Below are 25,579 nucleotides of genomic sequence, written 5' to 3'. Positions count from 1 at the left end.
ACTGCTGTAAGCATTGCACACGATTTCAACTTCTGCAGGAAGAGAAACAATTTGACTTCGATTGCAAGAAATTCCCAAGGATAACGGACTACAAAAGATTACCTGAACCCATTATACACCACTCTGCGATTACTGCGAGATCCATCTTATTGCATCGCATGTGAATATAACACATGACCAACTTAATATTTTACCTACGTTTATTCATTCAAGCTATTTTACCTGAAAGAGAGCTTTCGCTGCATCATAATCCTGAATGTCTTCATATACTCGTGGTTCACCTTCATTCATTGCGGTTCTGAAGTCACCAAACAGAATTGGGTCCTTCATGGCATATTCTAAATCAACTTTGAAGTGTTCATCTATTAAACTTTGAATGTGTCCTTGAACCTTGTTGGAAAAATAAATTTGAATACTTCATGTATGGTAGTGAGAGATTATAATGGAGTTTTTTTTTGTTAAAAACAAATGCATTAACTGAAAAGACAAAATACAGAAGTGCAATAATTTTACAGGCTATAAATGTATGTAACGTGGTCTGTTAACAGTGTAGCTTGATACATTTGCATCATGTAAAATATATGAGCCTTGAGTTTAGCAAGATCCCTCTGCAGCCAACATGCCCAACCCTTTAATTACTGAGTCTAAACCTCTCTCCACACTTACCCCAACTTTAATTTCTTTAACTTCTTCTACAGACACAATATGTTCCCTCTTCTTCAAGCTGATGCCAATGGAAAGAGCATTTGTAGGTGGCTAAGGAGCTGGTTTCCAGTTACATCAGCTACCTGTGCTCCCTCTGTTCCTACACCACTGTGTGCTGCAGTACACAAGTTTCTTACCTTAGGCTTGGCAAGACTACGTAACAGTGGCAGTACTTGGAATATTATATGTTCCACAGTATGCTTTTCGGCATACATGCTGAATTTTTGCATTATTTTACATGCTGATTTTTGCATTATTTTACATTTGATCTTGGTTCTCCTGGCGTTAGGAATGATGCCCCACTGTTTATTACTACAAATGTGTATACACACTGGACAATATCAATTAACTCTGCCCATATTTTAGGATACAAATTATTAGCAGGAAAAAATTATTAGCATTCAGCACCAAAAGTACATTACGCCCAGCAAGACTTACTCCGGCCTAGGTTCTAGCACCCCCTGGACGTAGGCCCAGATAATAATTTTCTGCTCAAGCGTAACCTAAAAGTCTAGTACTTCCCATTTCTAAGCCCCCCTGTAATTAAGCTGCATGCGCTATTCTAGGTGCTTTCAGTGCTCGACTAAGTACACATGAATAGCAACAAATGCATCTATTCGTGACATAAAAGAGGAATATACAGTCGTTAAAGTTCTTTCAGACATATAGGTAAATATGATATAGTTCTTTAAATATCATTACTCATGTGCTTAAAGCTCCGTACACGCGATTAGAATATTGTACAAAAAATACTGCTTTTGATGTGATCGTATGATAATCTGATCATTCACAGCTTTCGTCTGAAATTTTCCGAAGGAACAAACACGAAAATTCTTCTCGTACAATACCAGATCATATGATTTTCCTTTAACCAGTACAGTTTTCAGTCAAAAACACAATACAAATACATTACATCACTTTCGAATTTTTATTATGTCGTACGAGAATTTTCAAACTTTAGTAACCTATTCGTTTTCGATATGGAGACTAGCATGCAATAAAAAAAAAAAAGAAAAAGGACGATCATTCGTCTGATAATCTCATCGTGTGTACCAGTCTTTAGACTGAACACATTAAAGTGGCTTATGCTTTAACAGATTTTATCTAAACCATTTGACAAGCATGTCAATTAGCTGTCATATAGAAACTATAAGAACAACTGAAAGATCTTCATGTTAAAGCTAATCATGGATACATGGTAGTTCAAGTTTCCAAAAATGCCAAAACCAAGATTTCAAAAACAGATAGGTGTAGTTAGATAGGTTACAAGACTAATTTCACAATATATATTTGAGGTATCAGTTGTACATCCAATGTATAAATACTAGTCCCAAAATAGAGAAATACACCAGCCCTACAATCATTTTTTTACTAAAACTCAACCCATTTAGTGCCGGTTCACATTTGTGCGATCACAGAGATCGCATGTAATTCGGAGCGCACTGCTCCTAAAATTACATGCAATCTCTGTGCGGTGCAAATTTCAGCCATACAGTTTGTATGGCTGAATTCGCACCGCAATCACACTAAAACACGCACATGACCCTTTTTTTAATCCGCAGCAGAATCAGATCGCATGGTGGTTCACACTAGTGCGATCCGATTCTGTGCGAACTTGCAGATCGCGCTGCGATATGCGATCTCAACTGGGGGTGTCGTTAACTTTTAATTGACACCCCCTGCGTATCGCTTATGGCAGTGTGAACTGCCAGGGGTGCGGAAGCGATGCGGGAATACGCTGTATATTCGCAGCGTTCCCGCATCACACAAATGTGAACCGGCACTAAAAGTGATTTCAGCTCCGTGATGGTAAGAAAAGGTTTATAATAAACATGGTGTTGTGTATTTTATTTGGAGTATGTGGACTGTTCTTATTACAAATGTTCATTATAACATGAATCCCCAATGATTCATGTTCACCTACCACTCTCTTATCATCTTCATTGATTAGTCTGTCATGGAAAACGCGTAAAGCTTCATTCCTCCAGACTCTCACCGTCTGACTCACCGTCTGAAATCTGCAATCCGAAGCAAAATATAAATAGTACAATTCAGCACTATATATATCCAGAGAGAAACAATGGTTGATCTCCACACACAAAACAGAAAGGTCCTGGGTGTACACTGAATAAAGGTCAAATACATGTTTGTGGATATAGGGCACTCACATACATATGTCATCCAAAAAAGTCTTTTATATACAGACGTTTTGGTGGGTCACAGCCCACCTTTATCAAAGCTTTTCTATATTAAGTTTTTACATAACTATTATATGCATAATTATTAACCATTTTCCACAACAATTGAAATTGCCAGGAGGGAAGCAGCACTTGCAGTAATGAACATACATTTTGATGCTGTCTTCTATTGACCTATCAAAGAAAATTAGAAGATGGTAGTTAGGGTTTTCTTCATTCAGTTCTGAACTTGTTTATCTGCAAGAGGGAAGATGGGCCCATATACTGTACATACAACTGGGAGCTGCATAACGTAAGGATGACTACAAAACACAACTGTACCATAGCATCTGTGTAATTGCCTGTTCTTTGCAATGCAAAGCAGGGATAAGCCAGCATGTCGACAGATGTTAGGGTTAGAAATAAAAAATATATACATTTTAGTCATTTTTTTCCAACCACCTTTAAGTTTAACACATGAAATGTGACACGAAAAATGATACCTTTCTGGGGTAGTAAGAACCAGTCCATGAAATACTCGAGAAAGGTCCCGGAGATTAAATATATAATGGAACTTTGAAGGGGTTGGAGGAAGGTCCCGGACAATCATTTTATATAATTCCAAGGTGCAGAAAGTCAGCTTGTCACAGATGGCCTGAACATCTTCATTGAATAGCTGTATAGGGCAGACAGTTAACCAAATATGGTTTAATTATTATTTGTTCTGATAAACACATAAATGTGCATTGGGTTAATGTTTTGGGATGCCACTGAGTATAAATAGCACCATATCAATGTAGTGAACAGAACATGTACGTTTCTGCAACACACCACGCTGAAGAGGTCTAATGTGTTCTGTAAAACAGACCTTGCAGTAAAATATAAGGTTTGCTTATTAGATCTTGGCCCCCTCCCTCGCCCCCTGTGATAGTGGTTGAAAAGTGGACCTTATAGTGGGACCTCATGTCACTATCCTCCTTAGGAGATTCCTGAGGAATGATGAGTAAATCAGAACTCATAAGAAGATGCTTCAGTCCAATGCAAGAGCATCAAATTTCAATATTTTGGATCCCTATCATTCTCAGGGTCTTCCAGGAAGCAGGGTGATGTTGCCTAGGCACCGCACACAGAAGACGGAGAAAAGCAAGGTATCAAACCTTTTTTTTACAATGGAAGGAGGCCCTGATCTAATATGTGGACCCTGCATTTTACTGCAAGATCCACTTTACCTACAGTAATCAGATCAGTCACCATAAATAGTCTGGTAGGGAAAATATCTAATGTGTGTAGGTACCTTTACGGAACAATATTTTTTAACAATTACACTGTGCTCTAGGAACTTTGTAAAATGCTATCATTTGGAACCCATACCACTGAAAAAATAGTTATTCATCCTACCAGTTGTCTAGCTTAACCTCCTGTATTGAGCTGACCACACAGTGCCTCTGTTGCATGGAAATCACAAGCAGTGTTATCAGTCCTGCTCAATTCTCTTTGTGAACTACAGAACACATCCCCTAGGTTATGCAGGTGAGGTAAGAGGGAATTGTTCTGTGGTCAAAATTAGGAGCACGCAGTCTGGGACAGAAAGTGTGCGGCTGCCAGAATCACCAGGAGAAAATAAAGAGGAAAAAAAGCCTAAAAAAAAGAAAACGGAGTTCAGCACTTCTAAGCGCTGGCAAGCTGGAATATACAGTATATTTTTTGAGCTTTTAGATACACTTTAAGAACATTTTTTGATCGTTAAATAGTTATTGATTACGTGATAAAAAAAAAAATTACCGCAGTGTGCCCATGTAAGATGGAGTAGTAAATGTGTTGCAGTGAATCTTCTGAAGGAAAAAGCACATTAAAGACACTAAAAAGAGAAATGAATCTTGTATCCACTTCATTTCGGCCACCACCAGCCTTTCCCATTGCCGCTATAAATCCAAGGTCCCGAAGGAACTTGCAGTTAAGTTCTTTGCCACGATCATACATGCCTCCCTTCTCCAGCAAAAGTTTTAAGAGGGCAATTGGCTGCTGGGTCCCATATTCGTCAACCTGTATGTAGGTAAATTCAGCTTCAGTTTTAAGTATAACAATATATATTAAGTATTGGCATTTGTTGACTACACCACTTATTGTAGGAAAATATAAAATCATTGGTACCTGGCAGATACAATGGAATAATAATATCAGCAATTACAGGAACAACACATGCAAAATAAAAGCTCTGTCTCAACAAGGGATCACTAAAATATGCACAATCTTGTTATTTTTATACAAAAAAAATGGCTAATTATTTTCTGATTTAAAAGGGGAAGTCTTGCCATCGTAGGTGTTTTTTTGACTAGGGTCTAGAACAATAGTTTTACAAGAAATGGTAATATGGCAGGTAAAGTATTTAACCTTGGGCATATTCATGTCATCCATGAACACTAGAAGGCGCTTTCCCATTGGTGGCCCATAGTTATCCTTTGTACGTTTCTCTACGTTGGCTTCCAGATTCCTTTGGATGTCCATTGATGTGGTACGAGAGGAGAAATTTATAATCAGCAACATCTGACAAGAAAACAGAGTTTCAGGTATACCAGTCTGTAGATGGATGGGTAAACTAGTAAGAATATGCAACGGAGAAACAATAGTAATAAAAAATGACTTAACAGTATTTTCAGGTATACAATCTTTCCAATATATAGGTTCAGTATCTGTGGTAAATATCGATTCAATGTTTTTGTATCAGGTGTCTCAAAAATATTTTAAAAAAAAAAGGAAAAGTTGGAAGCAGAAGCACCTTTGGCACTTTAGATAATAAAATTCCTTCCATGTTAGGCTTTCTTCCATTACAGTGGACAATTCCTGGTCTAGTTCACAGTTACATAAAATGTACATATTGTATATGAAAGTTGTGCATGTACATTTACCCATATAATGATAAGAAGATAACATCCAAAAGAAAGACAAGAATCTAGTCTTGTGCCACCTGAGAAAAGATTCCTACCAGATTCTTAACTGTTCACACTCATAGTATGAACAGTTAAGAGTCTCAATAATCCTACAGCACACGTCCTCCGATACTTCTAGATAACTTTTGATTAAAAGACATTCTTGGTCTACATCTATTATAATACCTGTTCTAGCTATCCAACCGTGTCAAAGTGATCCCTTTCTGGTCAGTCCAAATGTTTACTTAGTTTTAGCATACTTTATTGGTCATACAATGCCAATATGGGGTAGACTGACACAATTGAAGGAGAGCTTCTATGCCATTTTAATGCAGTAATGTTAATACATCTTCCATAGCAAAACACAGAGACCTCAATAATCTATACAATGTACCGTGCTATCACTGTTCAGGTTTCTTAGGAGATTCATAGTAGTTGCAGTCTTTGATGTCCCAGATTCACCTACAAGAACTACTGGCCGTTTGATTTTCACCATTTGCTCCAAGAGCCATGTTGTGCGAGTTGTGTCCACAGTGGGAACTAGAAAACATTAAAAGAAGGTTTCTGGCTTGGTGCAAGCTTTTTGCAGGCTGACTTTTATTATAAATATAATATATACAATAAATATGATCACATTTTCAAAATAATTGTATGAAAAAACAATGATAAATAACTTGCCATTTGATGGCTGCCAAGGAACACCTCAGCTTCCACAAAACAGATTTTTTGTACTCATTGTAAAATCCTTTGTGTGGAGTTCAATAAGGGACACAGAAAGTCATTGACTGCTAGGTTTTACTGACAAAAACAGGATGACGGGACACTGGCAAACATAAAAATTATACACCCCTCTCACTCTTAGGGGTGGGCAACAAACAACAAAATGTTAACAGGCCCACTTAAAACAATGGAACTAAGTACCAAGTGCAGTTTAAAGCTTATTCCCACTTTTGCAGTCAAATTTGAGAAGACCCCACTATATGTTGGTTATGTGTTCCCAAGGTCAAGAAAGAGGAAAGGAAGGAAGGATTTCCCTGATTTTAGAGCCAGGCTCCTGAGCAATCAAATAAGGGGACAACCTGATCCTCGGTGTCAGGCGAATCGGTCTGTCCAGGAACTGGATTAACCTGTCCCACAGAGACAGAATGTTGTGTTGTAGGGGTCTGGGGTGAAACTGGGAAAAAATAGAACTGCCTCAAAGGAGCACCAGGACTCTCGTGCAGAAGTAGAGTTGGGCAACTCCTGGACTGCAGAGTATGAGAACGGCATCAGAGCTTGAAGTTTCTCCTAGGGAACAAAAAACTCTGGCTTAAGCTGTGTGAATGAGGACGGAAATAGGGAACAAGTGCAGCACTCACAACGGGGAACAGATCCTTAAATTGCACATGGAATCCAAAAACAGGTGCTCAGGCTCTTTATAGTGTCCTTAATACACCAGAATTTAGCATAAAGCAAAAATAGAAGGCGGCAACTCTAACATTCACATGAATATCTTTATATCTTGCACAGGAAGAGATAAGATGCTTACATATTTTGGTGAGTAGCCTTGTTCACAGCCCTATGCAAAAGGCTACTCGCTTAAACATGTAAGCATTTTTTCTACTCCTATGCAAGAAACAAAGATAATCGTATGGATGTTGGAGTTGCCAGCTAATATTTTTGCTTTATGTGTGAATGATGAGTTGGTTCTAGCACTGATTCAGAAAGTTCAAGATCCTTCTGTACCTGTGCAAGGTCTGGACAGTCAAAACTTCTTTGTCTGCCAGAATTTAAGCGAACATGGGGACATGCAGCCCGAAAGTCTTCCTGATGGAGGTAGGCTGTGATGGACGTGGTCGAATGAATAAATGCATTTAGGCCAACTTGATGCAGGATGGGGTGAAAACAGGACAGGTTAGTAGAACTCCAGAAACAGTTCTGCAATTCATTGCATTGGACCTGTAAAACAAAGGAAGGGGGTGGAAGCAAAAGTCTAGCCTGCAGTCCCTGGAAAACAGCACCTCCCAACCATCTCAGATGCAAGCTGTCCAATTGTCTGCAAAGGCATGAAAGTGAGGCTGCACCTTCATGCTAAAGACTTGTGGGATACCTTGGAGTTTGGCTTAGGTTTTGACTGAAATAACAAAAGTAACATTTCTTGACCTCCAGCAAGACATTGAACATCAAACACAACACTGAAGATATAAACGTTTTACATGAATAAATAAAAGCTGATCATTGTAATCACCCCTGCCAGTGTTAAGTGGTTTGTCTCATCCCTGTAAACTGATACAGCTGGATGAGAGCTTGTTGTTTTGAAAATGGCTTAATGTCCAGAATGCAGGTGGGACACATTACATCTCCCAAGGAGAATATGCATAAGATCACAATCAATTTGGATGTTTATCAAATCATAATTTCATTCTATTCAATACTGCATTAGTTGTTGGCTTGTGAAACATGGTCATCTGGAAGTGCCAGTGGTTTTGGACCCAGAAAGTACTCCGTAGCTAACTTGTTACCAGAATGGAGTGTGGAAAGTGCTTTAGGCGAAACTCAGTGTCCGAAGGCCATTACCCTGGTAGCCCTGCAACATCCATTTCATGAGGGTCCAGGTACAGACCTGGGCTGAGGAAAGGTGGATCCAGATACTTGCTATGTAGAGACCAACCCAAGCAGCAGTTTATGAAAATCTTGATTGGGCAGAAAACAAGGCTACCAAAACGTTAGTAGGACTTTTCTCAGCAAAACGTTGGTAGGACTTTTCTCAGCAAAACGTTGGTAGGACTTTTCTCAGCAAAACTAAAGTAAAGATGTCCATCCTCCTAGGACACTAACAAAAAACTGGGTCATGCTAGAAGTAGGAAGCCTTATCCTGGGCTAGCCAACTTTATTTTTGTTTGTCAATTTTCAATCCTTCTATCTAATCTGTCAGTTAATAACTCCCCGTGTATTTATTTCCTGAAATTTTGTATTTGATAAAATGCTGACATACCAAACCAAACCAGCATTTTATTCACCAGAGCCTCTGCTTTCAGAAAATATATAATGTTTGTGTGGGTTCTAATTTTTTAGCGAACAATGCAGATTTTTACATGTATGTGAGAAATGTCAGTATTGACCCAGATGGTAAGTGGTTAATAGGGATTACACACTCAATCTTTATACCTGGTAATAAAAGTGTAATCCAAAAGCCAAGTGAGCCTTTTGTATGAAAAGTGTCAAAGTATAGTATATGTTTTTGGCGGCTAAAATAGCTATCGCTACTGCTTGGAAAAGCCCAGTGATTGACTTGGCTTTAATGAAGCATAAACTAACTTGGATTATGTTACACAAATAAATTAGTTAGCTACGGTATAAACAATCCCTGTTTGAAATAGTATGGACCCCCTGGTTTTCTTACTTGCAGATACCGGACACTTAAAGGAGTTGTAAAGGCAGAAGGTTTTTTATCCTAATGCATTCTATGCATTAAGATAAAAAGCCTTATGTGTGTAGCAGACGCCCCAGCACCCCCTAATACTTACCTGAGCCCCATTTCTATCAAGCGATGTCCACGAGTCCCTCAGCCATTCGGGACTCTCCCTCCTGATTGGCTGAGACACAGCAGCTGCATCATTGGCTCCCGTGGCTGTCAATCAAAGACAGGAGAGGGAGCAGGGCTGAATCGCAGCTGCATGTCTGAATGGACACATGGAGCTGCAGCTCGGCTCAAGTGCCCCCATAGCAAGACGCTTGCTGTGGGGGCACTTGACAGGAGGGGGAGGCTAGGAGCAGCGAAAAGGGACCTGAGAAGAGGAGGATTCAGGCTGCCCTGTGCAAAACCAACTGCACAGAGCAGGTAAGTATAACATGTTTATTGTTTAAAAAAAAAAAAATAAACTTTACAATCACTAAGTTTGGCACTGGATTGATGTCCTGGTGGATGTAAAAGCCTATTGCTTGGTTCCATTTGGGCTCCTATATTTGTTATAGTTAATCCCTATGCTACAATCACCATTTAGATACTTGTATATTGAAATCATATCTCCTCCTAGGCATCTCTTCTCCAGGGAGAATAAATTTAATGATTGTAGTCACTCTTCATAACTAAATTCCTCCAGCCCCCTTATTAGCTTTGCTGCCTTTCTCTGGACTCCCTCCAGTTTCAGCACATCTATCCTGAGGATTAGTGACCAAACTGGACAGCATGCTCGAGATGTAACTGAACCAGAGTTTTGTAGAGTAGTAGAATTATAGTCTTATCTCCTGAGTAGATACCCATACTAATAGTCTGCTGGCCTTGTTTGCTGCTGCTTGGCATTGCATGCTACAGGCGGTCCCCGGGTTACAAACATCCGACTTACAAACAACTCCTACTTACAAACAGAAGGAGACAATAGGAAGTGAGAGGGAATCTCCCCATAGGAAGGGAAATTCACTCTTGGAAGAGTTATCATGGGAAAAAGGTGTCTCCACTGAAGCTTTATCACCAATCCTTTTTCCACAACAACCCAAAAATGTTCCAAATCCAATTGTCACAGGGACAGAAAGTAAGGCAACATCTTCTGAACAGGGGCACAGACAGCAAAACAAACCTCACAGGGGTGTTAACCCTTCCCAATGCTACCCAAAAAACCTAAAAATTATTGTTTTGGCTGGAGCTACACTTAAAATGTACCCCTTCCGACTTACAAACAAGTTCAACTTAAGAACAAACCTACAGACCCTATCTTGTTTGTAACCCGGGGACTGCCTGTATTGCTAAGTCTGTCATCTACTAGGCCCCAGATCCTTTTTTACCCTTGATTCCCCAAGAGGTTTTCCCCATAGCGAGTAACTTGCATTAAACTTTTTAGTCCCCAAATGCATTACCTTACATTTTTCAATATTGAACCTGGTTTGCCATGTAGTTACCCATCCCTTCATTTCATCAAGGTCTTCCTGTAAAGATTCTATATCCTGCTGGGAAGTTATTACTCTGCTAAGCTTGGTATCATCAGCAAACAATGAGATTAAACTATTTTTTTACTAACCTTAATATAATTTATGAACAAATTAAACAGAACGGGTCACAGGACAGAGTATTGGGGTTCCCCACTTACAACTCCAGACCATTTAGAAGATACGTTGTGTTTAAAAGAAAACATGTTTTTACCAACAGTAACTAGACTGCATAAAAAAAAAAAAAATACATTGTATCTGAGCAGCATTACAAGCAGGTATAAAAAGGCTGACATACCCATTGTGTTAAATATTCACTTACTGAGCATACAACCTACCTAGAATATCAATAAATTTCTCCTCTGATTTATGGATATATTTTGGGACCAGCTTGCTCCAAGGTATCCATTTCTTTTTCTCACCATCAAAATGAAAATCATAGATTGTGGGCAGATGACCTATACAAAAGAGATTAGATAATTTATGTCCTTTTTTTATGCTCATTGAGAACAGTTGACTTGTGGCAATGATCAGTATGCTGAAACTCACCTGGAAGCTCTCCAGGCTCAGCCAGGGACTTCTCATCATAAACTGTTGTCATTGATGCTAAGCGCTTTACATACTCATCAAATTTAATTCTTCCACCCTCAAGTAATGTGGCTCCCAATGAACAATACAAAGCTTCTATAAAGTAGCATTCCAGCACATTGACATCCTCGATTTCCTTTTCTATTAAAGCATCCAGCATCATTGCCAGCTGTGTCACCTGAAACATTTAGCAAAAATGTGTAACATATGAATTGATGAGTTCATTTTTTGCTCAGGTTATATTACATAAGTTAATGAAACTGCATTATGTATATTATGTTTAGATCTGCACTTCCACTGTACCAACTGACTTATAGGAGTAGAGCCTGCCGAGCCAATTTATTGTCTCTAGCTTTTTTTGTCTCTGACTTTTAATTTATGTAAGGTTTATGCAGAATATGTATTTTTATACAGTATATGTTGTGTTTTTGTATGACACAAACTTTGGTACTACTTTTTACATTTTACAGTGAGTTCTTGCAGGCTATGGCCAGGGGGATTGGATGTAGACAGAGCTGTCACAGAAGGACTCCTCCAGCCCTTCGGTGACAGCTCTCTCTGCATTCAATCTCCAGGGCACACCCAGTAAGGATTCAATGCCTTCTTGTCATCCAACTCCTGGACCAGACCTTGTACATGCAGGTACACAACCTGTGGCTTTGTACTCCCTTTTCAGTAGCACTCTGCACTGCAGGCAGGATTTAATTGGCTGCTTGGCTTTCTCCTTCCTCAGAGACTCCAGCCTGTCTGTGACAGTTTTCTCTGCACTAAGCCTAAATATTACAAATCGTTACTTTCTTCCCCTGGATTGGACAACTTTATCATAAGGTAGAGTGGGCATAGCGGGCTGTGATTTGTGTATATTGTGATTTGTGCTGACACCCCAAAGCACTTCAGGCTACACTGACAGCTCTCCCCGCATCTAGCTCCCTTAACCCATAGCCAGTTCTGATTTAAAGCCCTGCAAAGCTGCATATGTGGACCCAACCTTCTGCAATTCTTATTTATTTGTATTATTTCCTAAATTTCTCATGAAAAAGGACACAAAAGTGTCCCCAACCATGAGAGAGCTCTGACAGGTGAGTCTGCGATCATCCTGTACGCACCCACTGGCTACAGAGGAGCAGGGCATGTCGCCTCTGGAAGTGACACCACTAGACCTTACTAGACACACTCACTAGCTATCCTTCGATCAGAAAGGAGAGGGACTGCAGGTATGTAACAGGCCGGGAATACCACAAAATAAAGGTATACATTTTTGGGTCATAACACTGACTTTAGCGTACATTGATGATTGCAGAGGAGTATTTAGGCATAAGAATTTCCTTCCACTTTAAGCTAGATATATTTTATTTATAACAAGACAATGATATGTGCACCATTCCTGACTGAACATGAACTTGAACAGGGGTTCAAGAATCAAGTGCCAAAAAAGCAACATTTATAATTACCATGTTTAGATCTGTCTGAGGGACAATTGTTTTTAATTTTTCTCCTTGTTTCCCATCAAGGATTCCTTCAACAATCATTTCCAGACAATGAGGGACATATTTCTCAAACAAACGGTTTAATTCCACTTGCTCTTGCTATGAATAAATCAGAAGAAAGTGTTTGTAAGCACATTAAAAAAATGTAAGTCCCTAAATAATAAATCAAGAACTTGTAATTTTCAAAACAAAGGAAAAAACATGTTAATTTCTACAATCACAAAGTATTGTGTTATTAAAGGGCTCCATACTACACTGGGGTTAATATACTAAAGGAATACAAACTATTCACTAGTTCGCAGATTAGTTAAAAAGGTTAAGCTATTCTCATTTTAATTAATGATGTGCTAGCAAAAAATAGGATTTTTCCTTCAACCTACCTGTAAAATCCTTTTCTTGGTGTATATCACGGGACACTGAGCGGGTAATAATGACTATCTGGGTTATACGCTTCCTTTAGGTGATTGGACACTGGCAAACAACAGACAGGAAGTTCCTCCCATATAACCCCTCCCATACAGGAAGAACCTCAGTTTTCAAAGCAAGCAATGAAGATCCCAGAAAAGAGGGGAGGGACCTCTGTGTCCCATGATGTACTCCAAGAAAAGGATTTCACAGGTAAGTTGAAGGAAAAATCCTATTTTCTTTATCGTACATCACGGGACACCGAGCCAGTAATAAATTACTATGTGGGATGTGCTAAAGCAATGCCCATGAGGGGAGGGGACACAGTAACCCCAAAATTGCCCCTGGGCAAAGAAAGAGCTTATATTGCTGCCTGAAGTATGCTACTTCCAAATTGAGCCCCTTCTCTGCCTCTTATATCCACTTGGTAAAACTTTGTGAATGTATGAATTGAAGACCAGGTAGCAGCTTTGCAAATCTGAGCCATAGACACCTGGATGATGCACTGTCCATGAAGCACTTACCCTCCTGGTAGAGTGAGCTTTTAACCTAAAGGGTGGAACTTTACCCTTTAAGCCATATGCCTGAGCAATGACTTGAGGAATCCACTTGGAAATAGTGGAACTAGTTGCCGCTTGGCCTTTCTTAGGCCCTTCTGGCAGAATAAAGAACGCATCAGTACTACGAATTAGTGCTGACATTATTAAACAGACTTTGACTGCAACAATTTCTCCCTCGTAGTCTGAGGACTCAGAAAAAAGGAAGGTAGAACAATATCTTGGTTTAGATAAAAACTGGAAACTACCTTAGGAAAAAAGGCCGGATAAGGGCGTAAGACCACCGTCCTGATGAAGCATCAAAAATGGCTCTTTGCAGGAAAGAGCCGCCAATTCCGACACCCTTCTGGCTGAGGTTATGGCAACCAAAAAGACCAATTTCCTTTTTAAGAGAACCAAGGGAATATTCCTGAAAGGCTCAAAAGATTTCTTTTGCAGCACAGAGAGCACAAGATTTAAATTCCGAGGACATAGGGGTGGCTTGACTGGCGGAACCGTGCGAATCATGCCTTGAAAAAAGCCTGCACCAAAGAGTGCGTTGCTAATGGTTTCTGAAAGAAAATAGACAGGGCAGAGATCTACCCCTTAATGGTTCCTAATGCCAGCTTCAACTCCACTCCTATTTGAAGAAAAGAAAGAATTCTTCCAATGACATACTTATGAGGATGCCATCTCTTGGATTCACACCAAGAAATGTAGGATCTCCAGACCCTATAATAGAGTCTCCTAGAGACAGGTTTTCTGGCATTTATCAACGTAGCCAGAGCTGTACCAGAGACCCCATGATCTCTTAAGATTCTGATCTCAATAGCCAAACGGTCAAATTCAGTGACCGTAAAGTAGTGTGGAACATGGGACCTTGGGAGAGTAGCTCTGGATGACATGAAAGCAACCATGGCTCCTCCTGCTAATTTTACGATTTCCGCAGACCAAGGTCTCCTGGGCAAAGCCGGAGCCACTAAGATCACTGGCTTCCCCTCCACCTGAATTCTGCTCAACAGCAAAAGCTGGACCAGAGGGAACCCACAGATCAGGTTGAACCGAAACTAGGGAATCACTAAGGCATCCGTCCCGATCGCGATTGGATCCCTGGTTCTGGAAACAAACCTGTCGAGCTTGTTGTTGAACCTGGACACCAATAGATCTACGTCGGGAGTACCCCAACGTTGGCAGATCAGTTGAAAGTCCTCAGGATGCAGGGACCACTCCCCTCGAAACAACTGCTGGCGACTTAGGAAGTCTGCCTGCCAGTTGTCCACCTCCGGGATGAAAACCGCTGACAAACATGGAACATGACTCTTTGCCCAAGACAGGATGTGGTTCACCTCCTTCTGCACTGATTGGCTTCTGGTTCCCCCCTGATGGTTGATATAAGCCACCAGAGTTGCATTGTCGGACTGAATCCTGACAGGACACCCCCGCAGTCTGGTCGTCAAAGAAACCAGCGCCAAACGGGTTGCCCGGACCTCCAAGATGTTGATGGGTAAAACTTTTTCTACCTGAGACCACCTTCCCTGGATAGAGATTTCCTCCAGGACTGCTCCCCAGCCCACAAGGCTGGCGTCTGTGGTTATTACCTTCCAGGTCACAGGCAGAAAAGATTTCCCCTTGTTTAGGTTGCTGAGGACCAGCCACCAGGTCAGATCCTGTCTTACCCTTGGGTAAAGAAACATTGGGGAATAAAGCAAAGGAAGCTTTAAGTAAGGATTCCAACTTTTTATCTGCTGGATCCTTAAAAACCTGGGCATTATCAACAGGTCAAATTATTGTTCACAGAAGAAATAGCAGCGTCTACCGAAGGCATACACCACTTCCTCTTGATTTTCTTCTCCATAGGATAAAGCAAAGAAAATCTCTTTGGAGGCATGAACAACCTGTCAGGATGATCTCAATCCTCATACACCAGCTGTTCCAACAGGGGGTGTAAAGCAAAAGCCTGGGAATTCTGCTGAGAGAACAAAGAACACAAAGAAGAAAAGGAGGCTTCTGACATTTCCAGAGGAGGTAATTTAAACCCTGTCCCAACCATTTTGGTGAGGGACTGAATCAGTAGCCTCTGAGAGTGTGATGCTGAAAATGGTTCCTCAGAGTCTGAACCCTCTGCAGAGGAATCCTCAGCCTGAGCCTCTCCCAAACCATCAACAGCTACAGTGGTGATCGAAAGTTTGGGCACCCCAGGTAAAAATTTGTATTAATGTTCATAAAGAAGCCAAGGAAAGATGTAAAAATCTCCAAAAGGCATCAAATTACAGATTAGACATTCTTATAATATTTTAAAAAAAAGTTAGATTTTATTTCCATCATTGACACTTTCAAAATTACAGAAAACGTAAAAATGGTGTCTGCAAAAGTTTGGGCACCCTGCAGAATTTATAGCATGCACTGCCCCGTTTGCAAGGCTGAGACCTTCCAGTGTCATGGATTGTTCTCAATCATCGTCTGGGAAGACCAGGTGATGTCAATCTCCAAGGTTTTAAATGCCCAGACTCATCTGACCTTGCCCCTACAATCAGCACCATGGGATCTTCTAAGCAGTTGTCTAGAAAACTGAAACTGAAAATAGTTGACGCTCACAAAGCTGGAGAAGGCTATAAGAAGATAGCAAAGCTTTTTCATATGTCAATATCCTCTGTTCAGAATGTAATTAAGAAATGGCAGTCATCAGGAACAGTGGAAGTTAAAGCAAGATCTGGAAGACCAAGAAAAATATCAGACAGAACAGCTCGCAGGATTGAGAGAAAAACAATTCAAAACCCACGTTTGACTGCACGATCCCTCCAGAAAGATCTGGCAGACACTGGAGTTGTGGTACACTATTCCACTATAAAGAGATACTTGTACAAATATGGTCTTCATGGAAGAGTCATCAGAAGAAAAGCTCTTCTACGTCCTCACCACAAAAATCAGCGTTTGAACTTTGCAAATGAACATATAGACAAGCCTGATGCATTTTGGAAACAAGTTCTGTGGACCGATGAGGTTAAAATTAAACTTTTTGGCCGGAATGAGCAAAGGTACGTTTGGAGAAGAAGGGGCACAGAACTTAATGAAAAGAACCTCTGTCCAACTGTTAAGCATGGGGGTGGATCAATCATGCTTTGGGGTTGTATTGCAGCCAGTGGCACAGGGAACATCTCATGAGTAGAAGGAAGAATGGATTCAATAAAATTTCAGCAAATTTTGGATGGTAACTTGATGTCATCTGTGAAAAAGCTGAAGTTAAAGAGAGGATGGCTTCTACAAATGGATATTGATCCTAAACACACCTTCACAATCTCCTGACCTCAACATAATTGAAAATTTATGGATAGACCTTAAATGAGCAGTGTGTGACAGACAGCACAGAAATCTCAAAGAACTGGAAGACTTTTGTAAGGAAGAATGGGCAAAGATACCTCAAACAAGAATTGAAGACTCTTGGCTGGCTAAAAAAAGTGTTTACAAGCTGTGATACTTGCCAATATTGGCAGTACAAGATATTAACTCTGCAGGGTGCCCAAACTTTTGCAGACACCATTTTTTTGTTTTCTGTAATTTTGAAAGTGTAAATGATGGAAATAAAATCAAATTTTTGTTGACATATTATAAGAATGTCTGTAATTTGATGCCTTTTAGAGCTTTTTCCATCTTTCCATGGCTTCTTTATGCACATTAATACAAATTTTTACCTGGGATGCCCAAACTTTCGATCACCACTGTACCTCTTTGTTTTAAGTATTTTCCTATTTGTTTTCGGATTTGGACATGAGCGCAATATTTTCTTATTTTCCTATGGTAGAGGGTGTAAGTTATTGGACTGCAGATTGATTGTTCCTACACTACAATATAACTGTACCTGTATTTAGGATCATGGTAATTCATCAAATCATCTAAAATAACATCCTTTCTTTACCTTGTTCTGTCTGTTGCTGACCCACTTCTGCCAGAAGGGTCTGTATTTAAGATTTTTAGGATCAACAAAGACCATTCCACATCGGGATACAGTTGCAGGTGATGCATACTGCAAATCTCCAACCTATGGAAACCAACAGTTATCAGTACTAGTATGTCTTTGACTGTGGATAATAAAAATCAATAAAAAGATAAAAATAGCTCAGACCTCGAATAATAAAGCACAGTGTGGCTGAAGTCTAATTCTCTCTCCATTTGCCAAGGTCAACAATTTGTTGTCATCCATCACTGAATTCATGTTTTCCACCCATAGTGCATCCACATCTCCATCAAACAAAATGTACCTGTACATGACAAAGTATGGTTTTACTGTACACACATAGACAACATGTTGTTTGTATTTATTTAGAAGGACTGTTCTATTTCAGGTACATTCACCTGCCTGCAATTGCCAGTGTTTGTTACTTTTATTGGCGACATTTGCTGCTATTTGCAGTATAAGGCTGGCCAGCTAACAGTTCAGAACAGGAGTATTAGTGAATACAAATCGTATGGATCTTATGTGAATCTGCAACTTATGTGGAATTCAGTAAAAGATCAATGTGATGGTGTGATGTGATGGTGTGTGGTGTGTAACCCTTTATAACTTTAACAGTTTATGACAATGTTGTGTTTAGTATACATCAGAAGAAATAACATCCTTTTACCTTCTCTCTTTTTTATCAGTTGGCTTGTTGATTTCCCTGAAGATGTTAGAAAGCACACCATCTGTCCAGTCTCTTGTTGTGGGGTCCAGGATACCATACAGCTCGATGACACTCATGGCTTTAGGATTCAGTGTATACAGCTTTGTCATAAGGCCAAGCCTGTAAAGGGCAACATTGTAATTTATAATGCTGCTATCTTTCTTCTCTGACATTAGAAATCTATTAGAAATTGGTACATAAAATCTCCAAAAGCAGAAATGATGTCTGGGTACTGTTTGTACATGGAAGTTCTGTAAGGTAATTTCCCGCCCCAATAGTATATAAAGCAACATTTACTGAGATCAACAGAAACTATAAATAATGAACAGTGAAAGTAGGTAAAATGCATTTTTACACAGAGTATTCTCAGCTGCTATGTAGGGATGGATAGAAAACTTTGACATTAAAGAGGGAGCAATAAATAATATTTCTCTATGCCCAGGTATAGGATAGCAAGAGGAATGCCATGGTGCGCAGTGATATGATATAGGGCAAATGATAATGTATACATAGGTACCGTTTTTGATCCTCATGTATCAGAGTAAACAATGACATCCACAATTTAAATACATATATGTTTATTGTGTAAGCTCTTGTATTATCAATAGCTTTATCACACTGCAAAGTCATAAATAACACTGCCACATCCTGGTTTATCTTTGCTACATCTTTGTATAGATGTGCTGCTTCCTTTATCACCAGCCTTCTAATTAGACAGGGGTGATTATGCTGAATATTTGCCCAACAAGCAAGCTGTAGGCTAAGCAGTGACATAGGAAGCAGAAAATAGGTGTGTCACCTACCTGGCTATGGCATGTAGCAGGTGTATCAAATGAATGTCTGTACATAACACATCATTTAACATGTTAAAAAATAGCCTGTAATTAAACAATGCCTTTTTTTTTTTTTTTTTTACCAACGTTCTGCTTTATTTGCATCAAAGTAAATTTTTGCTTATTACCAGGTCTGAAGTTTGGCCTAATGCATGAGCAATGTACTGCATACTTTGCATAGCTGTCCATTTAAAAAAATATTAATTGTACCTATTAAACAGTACTTACTTAGTCTGTGCCAGACACAAAGTGTTAATCACGACAGACTTTCCCCCTCCGGTGGGTCCAACTACCATGGTAGTGTGACGGGTAAGCATTGTCTCATACATCTGCACAACTTTATCCACCTATAAACCATTCCATATATTTAACATTTCAGTTAGTTAGTATACAAATTATAATTATATATTCACATATATAATCCTCACAGTATAAAATACCTTTATTAAAACCAAATCAAAAATATATGACAGAATAGTAAACAAGAGGCACTAATGTTATTCTGTTTAACATGGCAGAACAGACATCCAGCAGGAGCTGCAGCCTCTTCCATAATAAGGCCCCATTCGGACCTTTCCAGTGCAGTGTGTTGCAGAACCATGGGCTTTTCTTTAATGCATGTAATGTCCGTTAGTACCTTGCGGTGCCAATTATTTTGCTAGATTTTGTAATGCACAACCGATGTACATGTGCTGCAGTACAGCCCAAGGCACAGTAACGCACTTTGTGTTGAAAAAATGGTGCATGCCCTTTTTTTTTGGTCCTTTCTAATGCTTTGGCAGCCTATTCAATGCACTGGAACAGACAGGCCTAAACCCTAATGGGCACTAAAGGAAATGTATCATTAAAGTGGTATTAAACCCAAAAAGTAATACATTGCAGCTTACCAATCCTTATGTGTAGTGAATGCATTAGTTTTCTTTTTTTAGGCTTTTTTCCTCTGTTTTCACCTGGTTACTTGACCAGTAACACACCTCCTGTATTAGAGTACCCCCCCCCCCCCACTTCCAATGAATGAGCATAGAGGGCACATTTGGACAGCAATATTGTTAATCTGGGGAAAGTGTTAGATGTACTAGCAGACTTAAATACACTAATAAATTAAAGCCAAACTCCAGCCAACACTTTATAAGCAGTTACAGCACACATTTTTTATGCCTTTTGGGATAAAGGTTTTATATAAACAAATAAAAGCTGACCACTGTAAGTACCCCTGCCAGTGTTAAATGGTTTGTCTAATCCATGTAACTGATACATCTACAGGAGAGCTTGCTCTTTTGAAAAACAACAAACTTACTGGCTGAATCACCAGATGAAAATAGAAGAAAGAAAGCTTAAAAAAGAAAACTAATGCAACCATCACATCTAAAAATGTATAACCAACAGTAAAGTTATTGTTTTCTTTTGGGTTTATTACTGCTTTAACGAAACATTCATATTGCTCTTGCTGGCTGGTTGCCATGCTGATCCTCCGTTTTTGGCTAAAACAGATATTCAAATTTGAATACGTTTTGAATTCACTGTAACTTTACTTGCATTATGATTGTTCTGGGTCTGTGATTCAGAAAGTGCTTAACAAATAAACTCTAGTTTTTAAGAATTAGTAACAACTTCTTGTTCTCCTCTCTACACCCAAAGGAATAAAGGATAAAGGAATGCCCTAAGTGACAGGGAGGATGCAGTGATGTTGGTTTTAGCTGAGTCACTGGATTTGCATGGAGAACCTTTGGTCCATTTCAGTGACACAAAGCTTTACTAAGCCATAGCAACACCCACTAATCTTTTGGCATTTATTAGTCCTATTGATCACTAATGTAGGGGCATTTTATTACACCAGCTAACCACTAACACTAGGGTATTTTTAATCCCACTGACCTCCAAAGCTAGGATTTTTTTTTTTAACTCCTACTGGCCACAGTCCCGCTACCAAACAGTGTGAAGGACAGTGAACTGGTCCTTCGTTAAAAAAAAAGTAAAAAAAAAGGAAAACCTTTATTTAAAGAGATGCAGTGTCTGAGCCATATCAACACGCTATAATATAAATTTAGATAACACCATTACCTAGTCAGACCTTTCATTAATAATCCCTCCTTGACATTTTTCATGGTATTACTTAGAAATATATTAACAGTCAAACAAGTACTAATTCACTAATGTAAAAATAAAATTGGTTGAATAATTATTCTTTGATGGATGTGCTTACTTGAACAGGGAGCAGAACATAATCGTTGTCTTTTAGAGCTTCTTCCACTGCATCGTTAAAGTTGGGGTAGCGAACACGGGGACAGTCCAATCCCGGAAACAAATCAGAGATCAAACCAAGGAAAAGGGGGACATCTTCAAACACAAACTTGGGTAGATTCATATCTCTCAAAGCCCTCATTAGTACAACATCCTAAAACATAAGAATTCACAAATGGTAAGTGTAATTACAAAAAAAATTATATTAAATGCAAGTAATTCAAGTAAAGAAATTGAACTATGAAATAGATTTTAGGGATCAGTACCTTTAAGAGTTTTTTTTTTCCTAAATGTTGTCCTTTCTTGCTTTTTCAACATCACGAATGGTACCAGGTAAGGCTGCACAATCTAGCCCTTTTGTTCATTATTACCATAGAACCCTTTTCATCAGGGAGCACCCAGATATTTCTAACCTGACCATAGATTCTGCAGGACAGCAGAAGGTTGTGGCTTATGCAGATGATATGTTCTTTGTCGTCACCAGCCTGTTTTTCTTCCCAATCTTCAGGTGAAATTAGAGCTTTATAGTGCTCTTTCTAACTTCCAAATAAACTGTCAAATATTGGAGGCACTGAAAGTGGCACTTTACCCTGGCAATAGTTTATCAGATATGGGAAAGCTTTCCATTGAAATACAAAGAAACCATCAATAAATATCTAGCATTCCTAGAGATCTTGCTAGGCTCTTCGTCCACCTCTTCCTCAAATAAAGATAGACTATGACTGCTGGCACAAAAGTCAATTCTCATGGCTTTTGAGGGTGCAGAATTCTAAAGATTAATATCCTGCCAAGACTTCTATACCTCTTACAAGACCTTTATCCATTTTTTGTGGGCACATAAAAAGCTGCGCCTCCACTGCTCTATACTTTGACTTTGAAAACAGCAAGGAGGAACTCCCTTACAGGAGTTTCCCCTCCGAGGCCACATGCCACCTTACTAGAGTGATAGACTGGTGCAGTCACAGCTCCATCAAACAATGGGTGATGTTCAACAAGCCTACATGGCCATCTCCTTCTACACACTACCTTGGTGGGGGTTACATGGACTGCAGGAAATATGTCCCACAAAGTAATATCTCTCTCTCTTCCTCACCTTTTTTCTCAGTAATAGGTAATCCATCCTTTTCTTTTTTTCAGCAGTATATGATCCTTCCATCCGAAATGTACTTCAAGCAGGGCTATTTTGAGCCCTGGACTGTACAATGTCCCGATAGCAATCTATTTGAAACAATCTGCTGGTTGATACTTGCCTGGCTCATGTCGGCTTTTGGGGAAAGGCCCAGCTTTCACATTTTAGTCACTTGTTACTGCTGACTGAAAACTTCTCCATATCTGATATGCCTTTGGAAACTGTATGTGTACAGCAAGGTCCCCTAAGGCAGTTTCCCTAATTTACAATTTATTCTCCACTAAGGGATTATGTTGAAATTGTTACGGGACTTGCAATTTCAATGGTCACAGGAGCAAATAGACAGAATCTTGTACTTCATGCATACGTTGTTCCTTTCCAAAAAATATCAGGAATCTGGATTTAGGCTTCTGATATAATGGTAGAGGATGTCACATATTCTGCATCTCCAATTACCAGACATTTCTGTCTTGTTCTGGTAGTTTTGAAGCGGGCCCTGGGTGACCTGCTGCACATATTCTGGAAGGGGTTAATACTATTGGTGATCAAGGGGTTAAATGTAAGCCTAGGGGAGTGATTTTACTGGGGGGGGGGGGGGTTGGGCATTTGAAATGATCATAGAGACATATATAGCAGGATCGCATAATCTCTGTCATCATTGCAGGGAGGACGGATGGACGCCCGTGTTTATATCAGGCGTTCGTCCTTCTCTGTCAGTGGGGAGAGATCGCCAGTGTCAGGCGGCAATCGGAGCCGCCTGACACCCGCACTGGCTTCCCCGCTGACAATCGGGGGCCGGAAGGCGCCGCCGGAAAGCGCCGCCGGCGGCGCACACTCGCCCCCTAGTGGCCTCCCAGGCAGATGACGCCTATTAACGTGATTATGCCTGGGAGAGCCACACTGCCGACATAAATAGGCAGTGCAGCGACAGCAAGTGGTTAACAGCTATAAATAATATTGTAATTAGAAATAGATTTCAGTTAGAAGGAAATATATTAAAAGTATTGAGTGTTGTGTTGGTGTTACTGTAATTAGTTCCACTTCAAAGGTTGGCCTTTTGTTTACCCTGAACACTACATGGGTAGTAAACAGCAGCCTTCTTTGACTCATCCAATCTTGCTGTGCCCAATATACATTTGCTAGGTACAGTGACCAATTAGGGAGAGTTATTGATCTAGATGTGTATATGTACAGTACATACTACTACAATGATTAAGGTGTATGCACATTTACATAGAACCTATGCAACAATGAGCTTTTTTGCAAAGAAAAATGGGAAAAACTTCACTCTCTAGATGTGCAAAGCTGGTAGGGACATCCCCAAAAAAGACTTGCAGCTGTAATTGCAGGGAAAGGTGGTTCTACAAAGTATTGACTCAGGGGGCTGAATACAAATGCACGCCACAATTTTCAGATATTTAATTGTAAAAAATATTGAAAACCATTTATCATTTTCCTTCCACTTTACAATTATGTGCCACTTTGTGTTGGTCTATCATATAAAATCCCAATAAAATACATTCACATTTTTGATTGTAACATGACAAAATGTGGAAAATTTCAAGGGTTATGAATACTTTTTCAAGGCACTGTAGCAAAATGCATAAGGGTGTCAAAAAACTTTAATAGCACAAACTTGGCTGAAAGTTTTTAATGTGTCATCTCTGGCCACATTGATACCACTCTCCTAAATTCCTCTGATGGGATCATTAGTACCCATTACATCGGGACATTTTTGCATAGTTCCGCTGAAATCAGTTTTCTCATTTACACTTCACAAAGGGCCATAGAAAACAATAAAGACCATAAACTCAAAAGAGTTTTATGTACAGTTCAACATGGTCACACCCACTCTGACAAAGCCCAATATTTACCTCATGCAGGTCCGGTGAGCCTCTCTTTAGCTCTCCAGCCATCACCAGGACAGACTTCAGTGCACGCAGCCCAAAATCATAATGATGTTGCTTGGACAGTTGTTCACGGGCAAGTTTATACAAGACAGTCATCTTTTTTGCCAAATTCTAAAATGTTACAAATGAGAATAAATAACATGTTACAGATGTACCTCTTTTTAAAAAAGTAAAGCTTTTCATACATGTTTTGCAAAGCTGTAGATCTCTGGATCCTTGCAAATGGATTGTCAACTCAAATTATACACGTGATATATTTGCAGTAAGCCATAACAAGATAACTACACCAATTACTCTTCCATCTCTATCTACCACACATTTCATTTAAAAAGAGTCAGTTCATCGAAAACTGATATTTTAACTGAAGTTGGGGACTGGTGGGCTGAATCAGCCCCTGGCTTCTTACTGTATACAGTATCTCACAAAAGTGAGTACACCCCTCACATTTTTGTAAATATTTTTTTATATCTTTTCATGTGACAACACAGAAGAAATGACACTTTGCTACTGTGAAAAGTAGTGAGTGTAAATGTGTTGTCCCCTTAAAATAACTCAACACACAGCCATTAATGTCTAAACTGCTGGCAACAAAAGTGAGTACACCTGTAAGTGAAAATGTCTAAATTGGGCCCAAAGCGTCAATATTTTGTGTGGCCTCCATTATTTTCCAGCACTGCCTTAACCCTCTTAGGCATGGAATTCACCAGAGCTTCACAGGTTGCCACTGGCGTCCTCTTCCACTCCTCCATGATGACATCACGAAGCTGGTGGATGTTAGAGACCTTGCGCTCCTCCACCTTCCATTTGAGGATGCACCACAGATGCTCAATAGGGTTTAGGTCTAGAGACATGCTTGGTCAGTCCATCACATTTACCCTCAGCTTCTTTAACAAGGCAGTGGTCATCTTGGAGGTGTGTTTGGGGTCGTTATCATGTTGGAATACCGCCCTGCAGCCCAGTCTCCGAAGGGAGGGGATCATGCTCTGCTTCAGTATGTCACAGTAAAGGTTGGCATTTATGGTTCCCTCAATGAACTGTAGCTCCCCAGTGCCAGCAGCACTAATGCAGCCCCAGACCATGA

The 25,579-nt window shown here is 39.8% G+C and overlaps 1 protein-coding gene across 1 annotated transcript in view; it reads right to left on the bottom strand.

Moving 5' to 3' along the window:
- DNAH10 (dynein axonemal heavy chain 10) overlaps positions 1 to 25,579 on the bottom strand; it is a gene marked incomplete at its 5' end in the record, with an annotated part of 236,277 nt that overhangs the window by 89,525 nt on the left and 121,173 nt on the right. Inside the window, 15 exons of the mRNA XM_082256636.1 lie at positions 223 to 390; positions 2,630 to 2,723; positions 3,386 to 3,558; positions 4,665 to 4,925; positions 5,274 to 5,426; positions 6,204 to 6,349; positions 11,050 to 11,169; positions 11,261 to 11,477; positions 12,751 to 12,885; positions 17,641 to 17,763; positions 17,848 to 17,983; positions 18,347 to 18,505; positions 19,447 to 19,565; positions 21,422 to 21,613; positions 24,463 to 24,609. Coding sequence (XP_082112762.1) covers positions 223 to 390; positions 2,630 to 2,723; positions 3,386 to 3,558; positions 4,665 to 4,925; positions 5,274 to 5,426; positions 6,204 to 6,349; positions 11,050 to 11,169; positions 11,261 to 11,477; positions 12,751 to 12,885; positions 17,641 to 17,763; positions 17,848 to 17,983; positions 18,347 to 18,505; positions 19,447 to 19,565; positions 21,422 to 21,613; positions 24,463 to 24,609 — 2,343 coding nt within the window. The remainder of the gene's footprint in view (positions 1 to 222; positions 391 to 2,629; positions 2,724 to 3,385; positions 3,559 to 4,664; positions 4,926 to 5,273; positions 5,427 to 6,203; positions 6,350 to 11,049; positions 11,170 to 11,260; positions 11,478 to 12,750; positions 12,886 to 17,640; positions 17,764 to 17,847; positions 17,984 to 18,346; positions 18,506 to 19,446; positions 19,566 to 21,421; positions 21,614 to 24,462; positions 24,610 to 25,579) is intronic.

The sequence above is a fragment of the Pelophylax lessonae genome (genome assembly GCF_965119305.1).
Source record: "Pelophylax lessonae genome assembly, chromosome: 1".
In the NCBI taxonomy this organism is placed as follows: domain Eukaryota; kingdom Metazoa; phylum Chordata; class Amphibia; order Anura; family Ranidae; genus Pelophylax; species Pelophylax lessonae.
The sequence above is the reverse complement of the archived record's forward strand: the minus strand, read 5'-3'. Positions and strand labels throughout refer to the sequence as shown.